Genomic DNA, 12,783 nt, shown 5'->3' with positions numbered 1-12,783 from the left:
CCGAGGATGTGCATGTCCGAGACGTGGATCGGGTGCACGTCCTGATGCTCGTGCACGGCGCCGACGCTTGCGTGTGAGTCGGTGTGACCGCCTCGCCGGCGCGTCAAAGAGTGGCGGCAGATGCACAGACGCGAGCGGGGGTTCATAGAGAGCGCGGACGCCATGCTGCCGCTGCCGGAGCTCTTCGTGGACGACGGCATGCTGTGCACGACGCCGGCGTTGTCGGGTGCGATGAGATGTGTCCTGCCGCAGAGCCGATCGAGCTCGCACGCGGCGGGGTCCGTGCACCCGGTGCTGCAGCTTCCGGACGATGTCCTGCGGCAATGTCAAAGGGGGCGGGTTAAGGCGCAGTCAGTGGGGAGAGGGAGGAAGAGGGACGCACGATGCTGTTCCCGGCCGTCATTGTGAACAGGCTAGCAGCAAACACTTCCCCGCAAGGGACTTCTTCATTGAGCTTGGCTCTTGCACGGTCAATCCTAGCCAGTGCAGAGGTAAACTTCGGCCTCTACCTCTTGAGGAACGCCCGTGACGCACTGACATGACCCGCTGTATGTCGACATCCGAAGAATTCCGATGCCCATTACATAAGGGCTGACGCTGTTTCTGTGCTCGGACTCGCAGAGCGCGTTGGTGTGCGATTCTTGAGCGTGCGGGTGGTGCGCGCCGTATCTGAAATCTCGGCCCTTCTGGGGTCCAACATATGTAGTATACAGATTACATACGGGCAGCATAATTTACGATATGCATATGTACACATATGATATGCCGTGCGTACAAGTAGGAGAATGATTACGGAAACCCCCATAATTAATCTTAAGATATGCTTAATCTGAGATTATACTGGTATGTAATCATAATTTTGGTGAGCACTATTGTGGACGCGCTGAATTTTGGTCGTTCACGAGTCACGTGGCATGCACGGGATCGCGATCGAAGCGCTAAGGCGCAATAGGCCTCGTCCTGAGTTTTGCTCAGGCCGTGCCACTCGCTGCTAGCAGTCGTGTACTGGCTACCGCAGCGAAAGATGATAAACCGGCGAGGCCCTGGGGTCTGGCCTCGCCCGCGCTGCATGGTGTTATAACGCACTATGGCACCGGATGTGGCAGTGACATTGCGCGCCAGCTTGTATTGAATTGCTCAAAGTGGTATCCGCGTTCTTCGTGCGAGATCATTACGCTAATGGCGCTGGAATGCCGGGCCATCGATTTTGCAGCGGGTATACCCAGCTGGATTTGCGCCCCATAACGATACTGCCATCTGTATCACATCGTGCAACTCGCCCCTCACGCCTCATAGGCCTCATGTTCCGCCTCCGCCGCCCGCCATTAGCTCCCGATGAAATCTATTCATCTGGGCTTGCAATGCTCCACCAGGGGCACGCCCTCTGGTACCCAGAGCCCAATGAGTCGGGCGAGCCGCAGATCGGAGACGTTGGCTTCATAGACAGAGGCGCATTCATCAGGCTGTTCAACTTGGACACCTCTGCACCTGACAAGAAAGTCTCATTCTGGGATCCACCATTCGAGATCACCGAGCCTCCGCCTCCAGGCGTGTTCAAGATTTACCGCAGACATCGTCCGCTTGTCCCCGACCACTATCACAGTCATGGAGTCGAGGTCAAGCAGAGAGGTGCCTCGGCCGGGTTGTGAGTGCATCTGCTTGGTTGACGAACGCGTTTCGCTGAATATCCGCAGAACGGCCGGTCCTCATGTATCTGCGACTATGAGTGCAGAGTACACTTGCAAGGCGGCCCAAGGCGCCGTTCTTCAGCTGAAGAGCGAGGCATACACCGAAGCGATATTCGAGAACTTAGCCCTGAAAGAGTACATCCTTCGACACCACGGCGAATGGTACGCATACGCAAAGGGCAAACTCCGCCAAGACGTCAAGCGGGAAAATATTGTCGTAGTTAGCGGCTGGGTCAAGACCGAGGCCGACTGGGCGGCGGTTGCCTTCAGCAACACCAGCACGAGTTCCAGCGTGTCGGTCGGAGTCCAGGCCGGTGCCGTTGCGGGGGCGAACGTGGGCGCATCGAACACAAGCTCTGCGACTGGTCCAACTATGCGAAGGCAGGGTGAGAACTATGCGAAAGCGTCCGATCCTGCTGTGAAATCATCCGATCCCTCTGCGAATGTGCCCGGTCTCGTCCTTCCAAGCCCAACGAGAGACCAGTCTGTCTTCGTCAGGCGCTACAAGATTGAAACGCGGCTTGGAGTATTGAAGGAAGTTGTGGCCGGTGCGGGCTATCACCGGCTTCCGGATGGGGGAGATGGGAGAGGTGGCTCGATGGCGAAAGGAGTCGTCGCTCGAGAAGGAGGGGCGGAAGACATCGTTGAGGCAAACATTATAGATCCTGGAAGCGAGGTACGTTTTCCGTTACAATGCATCGTGAGAGACCATAACTGACGAGATACTAGGGCGAGGTCCCTGATCCATTGGATGTTCTCCTCGACTACATGCTCGAGGTATGTTCGCTCAATCCCTCATTCCATCGCGACGCTAAACAAAAGATGTGCGATGACAGACGACCGACGCCGAGACGGCTATTGCGAGTGATGACGGTGTCTGGGGCATCGTCGTACGTATATTTTCATACATCTGACAAGAGCGGAAAGGTTGATTATTGGACAGGGCGGCAAGTCTGTGGTCGATTTTGCAAGCTACCTTCGTCGGATGCAGCCCCCCGTACAGGTCGACGGCATACGTGAGTCTCTCATTTTCCGGCAGTGGCGGTCTCTGACTGGTGCGACTCCCCATACAGTCGGGTCGCTATGCATGGAAGATGTTATCTCTCACATGCGATAACTCACGTTGTCTCGTCCGACTATCACCGCGTCCGACTTGGTGGAGTGGCCAAATGCTGCCTTAGACGGCGCCGGTCAGTTGGAGGATGGGCGTGTCCACACCGGCTCCTCGACTACAGAGACTCGGCCTTTCAAATTGAGGTGGCTTACCTTCACCGACTCACGATACCCGTCCCGTGATTGCGACTGCTTCACTTTGTCGACCGATGGTAAGCTCCTGGCGGCATCGTTCAGGAGCGTTGAAGTCCTCGTATGACGACTGTCCGACGGTTTACTTGTTCAACGCCTACATCATCAGAGCCATACAGACGACGTTTCTGCCCTCTCCTTCTCCCCCATTGACTACACTCTCGTCTCAGGGTCCAAGGACATGACCGCAATCGTGTGAGATACTCGACACGGCCGCTTAATTCTACGTCTAGAAGGACACCGCGGGCCAATAAGTAGGATTGCATATGCTCCTCATGGTGCACTCATCGCCACAGGTTCTGGCAACAACGGATCCGTGAATATTTGGGACTCGTCGAGTGGAGCATGCCTGCATTCCTTTGGCGTCGACGAAGACATATACAAGCTCGCCTTCTCCCCGGACAGCTTATGCCTCTGTGTCGAACTGGCCAAGTCCTGCATCATCTATGACATCCACACCTACACGCGCACTGCCACATTACGACATAATGCCAGGCACTCACTCTATTCGTCGATGTCTCATCAAGGTGATCGCATAGTCACAGGCTCGAGCTCGATCCGCCCGGGACAAGTGAAGATTTGGAGTACAGCGACCGGCGAAGGACTTTTCATAATTGATCATCCGGACAAGCTCTCGCGTCCTGTGGCATTTTCCCCAGACGGGGCCGAGGTGGCATCGGCTTGTGATGTGGAGATGGCAGCCGTCACCTACGACTCACGGACAGGTCAGCTACGTCATGTCTTTAAGTTGGCACAGCCGGAATATCGTGTGGCGTACTCCCCAGATGGGGAATATGTTGCCTTTGGTGCCGAGGACGGAGATCTCGAGCTGTACGATACGAAGTCTGGGACATTTCTCGCAAAGTTTGATGGGCGTGAAGGGAGTGGGATGCTTTATGAGATATGCTTTCTACCTGACAGTCGGACTCTTCTAGCGCGGTCTGAGCACGGGCCCCCACTTCTGTATAACAGTGACGATGTGTTACGAATGCGATAGCGTAGTGTTACTCTGCGGTCCCCAGCTCCGTATACTATAGGAGTGCAAATTGTAGGAAGCTTGTGGTGAATACAGTGTGATGCGTGCCAGCGTTTGACATGGGTGAGAATTATATGCAACTACAAGGAAGAGTGCACGTATAGACGGCGGGCTGAGAACGAGACCCGGTTCGCGAAGGACGGACGTATTACCGGTGCTGTCTCGTGGCGCAAGTGGCACGCCGAGCTATCTCACTGGCACATGCACTTAGAAGCATACTAAAGGACGATCTCACCCGAGATGTCAGAAATAGAACGTAGCAACTGCGTAGTGACTTGCGATAACCTCTTGACTCGCTTGAGATGTAAACAGTACCACACCGAGACCGCACGGGGCGCCCGACCGTGGCTTGCAGTCGGTTAGAAGCAGCTTTCTCAGCCGAATGATAGGCCAAGACGACCATTGGGGCAATCTTTCTGCTCGCGCGCAGCAGTAGCACGAGAATACGATCAAGAGTTTGGGATGTCTGCTGTCCGAAGCCTCCAGGCTCAACCAATTATGCTGCCTGCTCAGACAGGGAGGGGTGTGGTATTGGGCCGTCTCTGTGGCAAGCCGTCACGGCGACGCATTACGGTACAATATCCTACGTAAAAATAAGCAGTACGTAACAGAAACTTATTGATTTGAAGGCAACCAAAAGAGAGTCATGCGTGGAGACGACGTTCAGCCGAGCATGCCCTCGTTGTCCCACATCGCATACGACGAGCACTACAGCGACCAACTAAGCTCGCTGCACCGCGCGACCAGGGGCCGCCTCGCGAGTGAGATCATCGGTGCACGCAGGCCATGCTGGATGCCGCCGTACAGGATCATGATGCGCTTCGTCGATAGTAACCACTAGCACGACATCAGCGGAAGCGCGCGCGAGAGAGAAAGGAGTCATACTCACATTGTGAGCGGCATTCGAACAGTCGAAGACACTGCCAGAATAGCGCCGTCGTTGCATCTCTGCAAATAAACTTTGCCGACAGGTGCTGCCCGCCGGGGTGCTCGTCCAGGTATCGCCCCCGAGATACGTCCGTCAGACCTCGCACACAGGCAGCTAGCCGTGGTATGCGTACCTTGAAGCAACGATCTTCCGCGTGCGGCTCGCCTTCGTTTGCACCTGCGGATGTTACTCCCGACCCAAGAGCTCCGACCTTCCTCATCCTCTTGTGACTCTCTGGCAAAACATTCTTCGGGGAACCTGCCAACCTCGTTCTGATTGAGTGCTGGTACGCCGTATGCGGCGAGCGGCTGTGTCTGAGGACAAAAAAAAAGGCTGCGAGTGATGTTTAGGCTTAGTGGTGGCAGGAGCGGGCAGTGCCAGTTTAATAGGAGGCGTGAACCTCGGCAAACGCTTCGCAATAGCGCATCTAGTAGCTCCAAGCACTGCCCCGCCCACTACCGACAGGCATCGTACGTAGAGGACTGTGGTCAGATTAAGGCCGGTGGGAGAGCGTGGCATCTGACAGGGACCAGAGTCGTGCACTAGGAGTCGCAGGCAGTTGCCAGCGCGGCGAGTGGCTCCACGACGGGGTCGACGAAGAGCAGCGAGAGGCACGATTCTGTGCAGTGGAGCCGCCAGGTGCTCGCTGAGGCGGGATGCACAGACATGTCCTGCTGTGGATTTCTCGGAAGGAGGAGGAAACGGCGAGGACGACGACAAGAAAACCAAGACGAGAGCGCAGGTGGCGATGAACAGGCTGAGCGAGTCGTCGGGACGTTCTGTGTGCGGACGGAGATCTCATTCGGCAACTAGGCTTGTATCGTCGCGTTCAGATGTCATCGTTGGTGCAGCCATAGAAGACTCTAAGAAAATTGCAGATGGTACGGCGAGCATGTCTAGAGATATGTCTTCCCGCAACGGTGCCAGTGTGGAAGTGTTTGTGGAAATGCGACAAGCCTTCAGCTTCAACCGCCGCCTCGTCCGGCAAGGTTGATGGGAGAGCCGTGTATCTTCTCATGCTGTGGGGTTGCATGAGGACGTGCTAAGGCGCGCTCAGCCTCAATGCACAATGCACGGTCAGATAGACATGAGGCCGTCAGTAATATCGCGCACAAGAATGCAATAAACATACCGCTGGAAACAGCTTGTGATCCGCAAAGACTCGTTATGCTTGGTGACTCGTTGACGTTCTACAGGAGCTGCTGGGGAATCAGAGGTTGAATGGTTGTATGAATTTTGAACGTGTGCTTGCGACATAGCGGACTGTGGCGGCTTGACTAGCTTGACTAGTCGAGGGTGCCGGTGAACGTTTGAACCACGGGGTCTCGACGGGTCTATTGATGCTTACCTAACATCTGGTCACGTGGGAACTGAGCATGTCCTACAGTACTTGCGTTCAGGCTTTGTCTCGGAGTCGTATACATAGCGGAACCGCACAGGTAAAGGCGGCAAGATAATTCGGGGATCTTGGCGCCTAGCCTGATCCGCGCTGCATGTTGCCGTGAATACACCGAACGTGACAGCAATATTGCGCGCCCTGCTCGCGCTCAAGCTCAAGGTTTGGCCATCCGCATTCTTCGTGCGAAATGATCAGGTCAATGGCGTTGGACTTCCCTTGCCCGGCTTGGGCTCAAAGTCCGGGCTTGGACTTGTGGCAACATCGAGCCGAGCCGTGAGCCCGAGCCGAGCCCGAGCCCGGCCCAAGCCGCGGGCTTGCTTACCACACCGTGAACATTCAAATCCCACGAAAAGCGGACTCACTTGTAAGTGCAAGGTTACTATCGCATGTGCTTACCAAAGTACATTAGCCCCACAGGGCGTGCAGCCGCTCAACGAGTCCGGTGGCAGCGAGATTCACGAGCGGGCGCCACGTCAGGCGGCAACGGACAACCGTGCTCGGCGAAGACTGTCTAGTCTAGAAAGACGACTATTCCCCTTGTATGTATGTATTGTGCCATCTCATCCTTTTCTGCATACAAAGGGCGGCACCAGAGCTAGTACACCCAAGCCTGGGCTTCCGGGCCGGGCTTAGGCTTGACCACACTCCGAGCTTGAGCCCGCTACCAGGCTTGGCTCGGGCCAGGCCTTTTGGGCTCGTGAGATTTGAATTTGAAGCCCGGTCCGCACATCACTAGTATCACTAGCCATCGATCTCACAGCACACTTCGCCTCAGCTCGCTTTGCACCGCCACAGCGATACCGTCCATTCGCACCACCCCGTCCAACTCGTCGTTCATGTTTTTCTCCCACCGCCTACCGGCAGCTCCGGACGAAATCTATTCATCTTGTCTCGCGACACTATACGAGGGTCATGCGCTCTGGTATCCAGAGCCGCACGTATCGGGCGAGCCGCAGATCGGAGACGTCGGCTTCATGCGCAAAGGCGCATTCGTCAGACTCTTCAACCTCGACACCTCTGCACCCGGGAAGAAAGTCATATACTGGGACCCACCATTCAAAATTACGGAGGACCTGCCTCGAAGCGTATTCACGATCGACCCCAGGCGTTGTCCTCTCGTTCCCGCTCACTATCCCAGTCACGGAGTTGAGGTCAAGCAGAAAGGCGCCTCGGCGAACATGTGAGTACATTCGCCCGCTCAATAAGTGATCTTCGCCGACAGTCCTGCAGAACAGCTGGCGCCAATGTATCTGCGACTCTCAGTGCGGAGTATACGTGCAAGGCAGCCCAAGGCGCGGTGCTTGAGTTGAATAGCGAAGCGGACGCCGAATCGATATACGAGAAAGTGTCCCTAAAGGAGTACATTGCCCGGCACCACCACGGATGGCATGTATATGCCAAATGCGTCCTCGACCTCGATATTAAACCGGAGAGCATTGTCGTGGTCATCGGCTGGGTCAAGACCGAGGCTGACTGGGCGACGGTTGCATTCAGCAAGACGAGCACGAGCTCCGGTGTGTCGTTGGAGGGCCATGTCGCCGGTGTTGGGGGGGTAGGTTTGGGCACGTCGCGCTCGACTTCTATGGTTGGTCCGCGGATGCGGAGACAGGGTAAGGACTACTCTGCGAACACGCCCGATCCCGCTGAGAACGCGCCCGATCCCGTCCCTGCTGAGCCAAAGAGAGACCAGTCGGTCTTCCTGAAGCGTCTCAAGATGATAAAGCGGTTTGGAATACTGAAGGAAATTGTTGCCGGCGCGGGCCACCACCGGCTTCCGGAAGGAGGAGATGAGAGAGGAGATCCAGCGGCGGAAGAAGTTATCGCGCGAGAGGGAGCGGTGGAGGATATTGATGAGGTGAGCATTATAAAACTTGGAAATTGGGTACGTCTTCCGTTAGAACGCATCGTGAGCTACATTAGCTGATGAGGAACCAGGGCCAAGTTCCTGATCCATTGGATGTCCTCCTCAACTACATACTCGAGGTACATCTGTTCGGTAGCTTATCTCATCGTATTGCGGTGCTAATCGAGAAATGTGTGGCAATAGACTACCGACGTCGAGACTGCTATTGCGAGTGATGAAGATGTGTGGAGCATCGTTGTATGTATCGTGACACACGCCTGACAAGGACGAAAGGCTCACAATTGGACAGGGCGGCAAATCAGTGGTTGACTTCGCAAGTTACCTTCGTCGGGTGCAGCCTCCGGTACAGGTCGATGGCGCGGGTAAGTCTCTCATCTATCGGCAGAAACGGTCACTAACTAATACGACTCTCCGCAAAGCCGGATCGTTGCGCATGGAAGATGTTATCTCTCACGAGCAATCACTCACTTTTACTCGCCAAATCGTCACTGCGGCCGACTTGGCGGAGTGGTCAGATGCCACCTTAGACAGTGCCGGTCGCTTGACAGACGCGCACGCCTTCACCGGCTCCTCGAATGCAGACACTCAACCTCTCAAATTGAAGCAGCTTATCTTCACTGATTCACAACATTCGTCCCAGCGCTGCAAATGCTTCGCTTTTTCGGCAGACGGCAAGCTTCTCGCCGCATCGTTCGAGAGTAGCGACATCCTTGTATGGAGATTATCCGACGGTCTGCTCGTTCAACGTCTACATCGTCAGGGCCATACAGACCGGGTTATGGCCCTCTCCTTTTCCCCCGTCGATTATACTCTTGTCTCAGGGTCTAACGACAGGACCGCAATTGTGTGGGATACTCGATGTGGTCGCGTACTTCTACGACTGGGAAGACACAATGGAACAGTGGATAGCATTGCATATGCTCCCAATGGCACGGCTATCGCCACTGGCTCTGGAGGCGGCGACAGATCCGTGAAGATTTGGGACGCGTTGATTGGAGCATACCTGCATTCCTTCAGCGTCGATGAAGACGTGTACAGTCTCGCGTTCTCCCCAGACGGCTCATTTCTCTGCGTCGAACTAGATACGTCCTGCAACATCTATGGCATCCATACCTATACACGCGCTGCTACGCTGCAGCACGTTGTCGGGAAGAGGCTCTTCTCGTCGATGTCTCACCAAGTTGATCGCATAGTCACCGCTCCGGATTCGGACGACCCGGGACAAGTGAAGATCTGGAGCACGGTGACCGGCGAAGAGCTTCTCACGATTGATCATTCGATGCGGCTCTCATATCCTGTAGCATTCTCCCCGAACGGGGCCGAGGTGGTGGCGGGTTGTGAGGCGGACACGGCAGCCGTCACCTATGACTCACGAACAGGCCAGCTACGTCATGTCTTCAAGCTGACAAAGCCGGCACATCTTGCAGCGTACTCCCCAGATGGACACTATATCGCCTTTGGTGCCAGGTTCGGCAGCCACGTTGAACTGTATGATGCGAAGTCTGAAGCTTTTCTCGCAAATTTTGATGGGCAGGAAGAAGCTGGGCTCATTTCCGAGATTCGGTTTTCATCTGACAGTCACGCACTCTTAGCACGATTCGAGTGGGGACCCTTACTTCTGTATAACGTTCAGGACGTATTGCGCATGCGATAGCGTAGTATTAGTGCGACAACATCTGCTTAGTTCAGTGTAATATAACATTGCGAACGCAGATCACACGTAGCGAGCGAACGCTGTGTGTGTGCGTACCGCTGCGGACGTGGAAACACAGATAGTAGGACTAGGAAAAGGCCTAGTTTGCAGGGAATCATGGAATGATCCAGGACTCGGATGGGTGTACTCGAGGGACTGGCGCTGCCACTAGTGCGAGGTGAGCGGCGTGCAGGCTGGCATGTCGACGTCTTGTATTTTCCCAGAAACGCACTATGGCTCGGCCGAAATACCGCAATAAGGGCAATGCGACATATTCACGGGACGCAAACACGAATCGGCTCCGGGATGACAGCCGTTCAAAGACCTTCATAGAAATTGAGCGCGTTTGTATTTTGGCTACGGGGGGCTCGTTTGAAAAAGCGCGTGATTGACCTCTGGCTCAGGCGAAACGCAGACAGCACCATACAGATACCGCACAGAGCACCCAGCCTTAGGGTGTAGCCAGGCAATGTAACCGCAGACCGTCCCTGACAGCGCGACCAATGGCTCTCTCAGCCATAGAAAAGATCGAGAGGAAGGATTTTGGGCGACACTTTTGCTCCCATAGTCGTAGCACGAGGATACGACAAAAAGTCGGGGCATCTGCTGCCCCAAGCTTCCACGTAATGTCACCAGTTCAGACAGAACAGAAGAGCGTTATTGAGATGTCTTTCATACAAAATATGAAGCCGCCTCGATGACGAATGACGATGAAATAGTATGCCCAAACATATTCCATACTCAAAAGGGTCTCACTAAACAGACGAGGTAGGAGAGCCTGGGAAGATGCCGCTCGGCCGAGCGCACGCCATCATTGTCCTCGTCTGCACTCGACGAGCAATACAGCGAGCTCCCAAGTTCGCCGTGTCACGCAACGCGGAAGCGCTTCGCAAACGGGACCGTCTTGTTCTGCAGGCTCCGTCGGATCCCGCCGTGCAAGATCCTGACGCACTTTATCAACAGTAGCTGTGACTTTGACGTCAGCGCGCGGGAAAGACGGGGGACGTGCTCACGTTGTGCACCACGTTCGGGTGGCCGTAGACACCGCCACAGCGACGCCGTCGTCGCATCCTTGCTGATGCACTTCGCTAGCAAGTCGTTCCCGCGAGGGTGCTCGTCCAGGAAGTCGGCGACGTCGTGGGGAAGCCGGTAGTGGTGACGAGTGCATGCTTAACAGATGGTTCCTGAGCTGCACGCGTGTCAGTAAACGTTGCCCGGTAGTGCGAAGCATCACGGTTGGGCGTCCACTCTATCATCGTAGCTCATGCGTATCGCACGCCCACGTAAGACCGTCCAACATCGCTCACAGCCGCTTCAGTTGCATTGTCTGCAGGACTTCGTCCTCCGAAAAGACTTTCAGGTGGCTCGCCAGGCCCAGCTGCGCACGCACCCATATGAGTCACTTCGTCGGGTCGCACCAGTACCACCTGACTGCGTTCTGGTAGTCCATCGGGAACTGGTATCAAAATCTATGGTAGTCTTCGCCGACGGTGACGCGTGCGGTGACAAAGTGGTCGCGTGGCGTGTGTTTGTTATCGAAGAGTCTCCCGCCGAGTCGCGAGAAAATTGGTGCAATAAGTGAACTGAGCGGAAGTTGATAATGCATATACGCACGCAGGAGGAAAATCACGTACATGCCGGACAAATCACAGGCGAGCCGCACCCGTGGAAAAGAAGAGTCCACCTCTCTAGTCGTCCCAGCCAAGCCCGGCGACGCCCGTGGGCAAAACCAAGCCATACTCGGGGACCATCCAGACATCCACCAGTGCTGACACTGGATGACAGGCCGGGTCCTGCCTAGGTCGCGGACATCGGTACCCATGGCATCACCACTTCACCGAGCCTTGGACCGCGCCGACCCTCGCGATCGCGAGGAAGCACTCCAGAGGCTGTGGGACGTTCTGCGACCAGTGCGCGCATGGACAGTAGTAGCGAGCAACGCACCGATACTCATTATGAAGTAGTAAGAGACGCTCTAAACAAATGTCTGCCACTACATCATGACCGTAACGAAGCCATAGACGGCAACAGAGGGAGTGATAGTGAGAATGGCGAGGTTCAAGAGATTTTCAAGAGTGACAGAAGGCTTCTGCTTCTGCTTCTCGAGAGTCTAAGCGACATAGATATCGGGAATGGAGTCCGTAAGAGTCTCTTCTTCGACGAAGTCCTTGAGCTTCGGAGCCGGGCTCAGTGTTAGTGAGGCCGTTTGCGTCTCAACGACGGAGGACATGGTGGAGGTTTTGGAGAGGAGGGGGAAGGATATGACGAGCGAATCGACCTTGCGGCGTTTCAATGAGCTTGGACGTGCTACTTGCTAGTCTCGTCCCCAGCCATTCTAGCGCGCCCGGACTTCGCCGGTCGGAGACTGCGTCGGACATCAATGGTGATGTGCAGTCTCTCGAGTTATAAGCCCGTGACTTGCAACTTCGGCGTTCGCCAACCTCCAGCGGTAACCACCGGTGTTCGCCGGTGGCCATTGGTGTTCGCCGGCGGTCCTTGCCATATACGGGTGCGTCACTGTGAGCGCTTGTGAACACCACCGTTCGTTGTCCACTGGAACCCATCGGAATACAGCAGCAACTGGTGAATATTGCTGTGTATCAGTGGCAAGTAGTGGGGTATGTTGGGATATACCAGTGTTCAGCATGTTATGCTGGCTGCCACTGGTATTTGGTCCGGTCGATTCACATGGCAGGTGGCAGACACCACCAAACACTGGTGACATCCACTGGCAGGCAGTGGCCACTATCCATCAGCATATGCTGTTTATTGTTAGTATGTCATTGAATAATAATTTTTGGTCATTTTTCACTGGTCTTTGGGCAGAAGTGTGTGACATTGGGCCATGGTGTGTGACTTGCTTTCCTAGG

At 55.2% G+C, this 12,783-nt stretch overlaps 7 protein-coding genes across 7 annotated transcripts; 4 read left to right on the top strand and 3 right to left on the bottom strand.

The window, feature by feature from the left end:
- Positions 1-358: 358 nt before the first annotated feature.
- PHACADRAFT_253789 (uncharacterized protein) lies at positions 359-774 on the bottom strand. The gene has a single exon (XM_007394361.1). It carries the CDS (start codon positions 729-731, stop codon positions 477-479), a length of 255 nt encoding a protein of 84 aa, XP_007394423.1. The 5' UTR covers positions 732-774; the 3' UTR covers positions 359-476.
- Positions 775-1,194: 420 nt separating this feature from the next.
- PHACADRAFT_253788 (uncharacterized protein) lies at positions 1,195-1,660 on the top strand. Its single transcript, XM_007394360.1, has one exon. It carries the CDS (start codon positions 1,362-1,364, stop codon positions 1,647-1,649), a length of 288 nt encoding a protein of 95 aa, XP_007394422.1. The 5' UTR covers positions 1,195-1,361; the 3' UTR covers positions 1,650-1,660.
- Positions 1,661-2,751: 1,091 nt separating this feature from the next.
- Positions 2,752-4,080, top strand: PHACADRAFT_253786 (uncharacterized protein). The gene has a single exon (XM_007394359.1). The coding sequence runs from the start codon at positions 3,508-3,510 to the stop codon at positions 3,988-3,990; it is 483 nt and encodes a 160-aa protein (XP_007394421.1). The 5' UTR covers positions 2,752-3,507; the 3' UTR covers positions 3,991-4,080.
- A 454-nt stretch (positions 4,081-4,534) lies between these two features.
- PHACADRAFT_207789 (uncharacterized protein) lies at positions 4,535-5,061 on the bottom strand (the record flags this gene model as incomplete). Its single annotated transcript, XM_007394358.1, has 2 exons — positions 4,535-4,866; positions 4,919-5,061. Coding segments are annotated over 2 exons (259 nt in total), but the record flags the coding sequence as incomplete, so codon positions are not given.
- Positions 5,062-7,181: 2,120 nt separating this feature from the next.
- PHACADRAFT_253783 (uncharacterized protein) lies at positions 7,182-7,665 on the top strand. Its single transcript, XM_007394357.1, has one exon. It carries the CDS (start codon positions 7,193-7,195, stop codon positions 7,538-7,540), a length of 348 nt encoding a protein of 115 aa, XP_007394419.1. The 5' UTR covers positions 7,182-7,192; the 3' UTR covers positions 7,541-7,665.
- Positions 7,666-8,621: 956 nt separating this feature from the next.
- On the top strand, positions 8,622-9,979 carry PHACADRAFT_253781 (uncharacterized protein). The gene has a single exon (XM_007394356.1). It carries the CDS (start codon positions 8,654-8,656, stop codon positions 9,872-9,874), a length of 1,221 nt encoding a protein of 406 aa, XP_007394418.1. The 5' UTR covers positions 8,622-8,653; the 3' UTR covers positions 9,875-9,979.
- A 1,370-nt stretch (positions 9,980-11,349) lies between these two features.
- On the bottom strand, positions 11,350-12,003 carry PHACADRAFT_253780 (uncharacterized protein). Its single transcript, XM_007394355.1, has 3 exons — positions 11,858-12,003; positions 11,548-11,802; positions 11,350-11,496 (listed from the first exon to the last, which is right to left on the bottom strand). Exons 2-3 carry the CDS (start codon positions 11,733-11,735, stop codon positions 11,376-11,378), a joined length of 309 nt encoding a protein of 102 aa, XP_007394417.1. The 5' UTR covers positions 11,736-11,802; positions 11,858-12,003; the 3' UTR covers positions 11,350-11,375.
- Positions 12,004-12,783: the final 780 nt, after the last annotated feature.

The sequence above is a fragment of the Phanerochaete carnosa genome (assembly GCF_000300595.1).
Source record: "Phanerochaete carnosa HHB-10118-sp unplaced genomic scaffold PHACAscaffold_4, whole genome shotgun sequence".
NCBI lineage: Eukaryota > Fungi > Basidiomycota > Agaricomycetes > Polyporales > Phanerochaetaceae > Phanerochaete > Phanerochaete carnosa.
This window is presented reverse-complemented; position numbering and strand designations above follow the sequence as displayed.

What these genes read in the sequence shown, in the direction of transcription:
- PHACADRAFT_253789 (XM_007394361.1), bottom strand. Translation starts at nt 731, where the DNA reads ATGCTGCCCGTATGTAATCTGTATACTACATATGTTGGACCCCAGAAG.
- PHACADRAFT_253788 (XM_007394360.1), top strand. Translation starts at nt 1,362, where the DNA reads ATGCTCCACCAGGGGCACGCCCTCTGGTACCCAGAGCCCAATGAGTCG.
- PHACADRAFT_253786 (XM_007394359.1), top strand. Translation starts at nt 3,508, where the DNA reads ATGTCTCATCAAGGTGATCGCATAGTCACAGGCTCGAGCTCGATCCGC.
- PHACADRAFT_253783 (XM_007394357.1), top strand. Translation starts at nt 7,193, where the DNA reads ATGTTTTTCTCCCACCGCCTACCGGCAGCTCCGGACGAAATCTATTCA.
- PHACADRAFT_253781 (XM_007394356.1), top strand. Translation starts at nt 8,654, where the DNA reads ATGGAAGATGTTATCTCTCACGAGCAATCACTCACTTTTACTCGCCAA.
- PHACADRAFT_253780 (XM_007394355.1), bottom strand. Translation starts at nt 11,735, where the DNA reads ATGGGTACCGATGTCCGCGACCTAGGCAGGACCCGGCCTGTCATCCAG. An exon ending in GCCTGTGATTTGTCCGGCAT is followed by an intron (nt 11,497 to 11,547) that starts GTACGTGATTTT and finishes ACTTCCGCTCAG; the next exon opens with TTCACTTATTGCACCAATTT.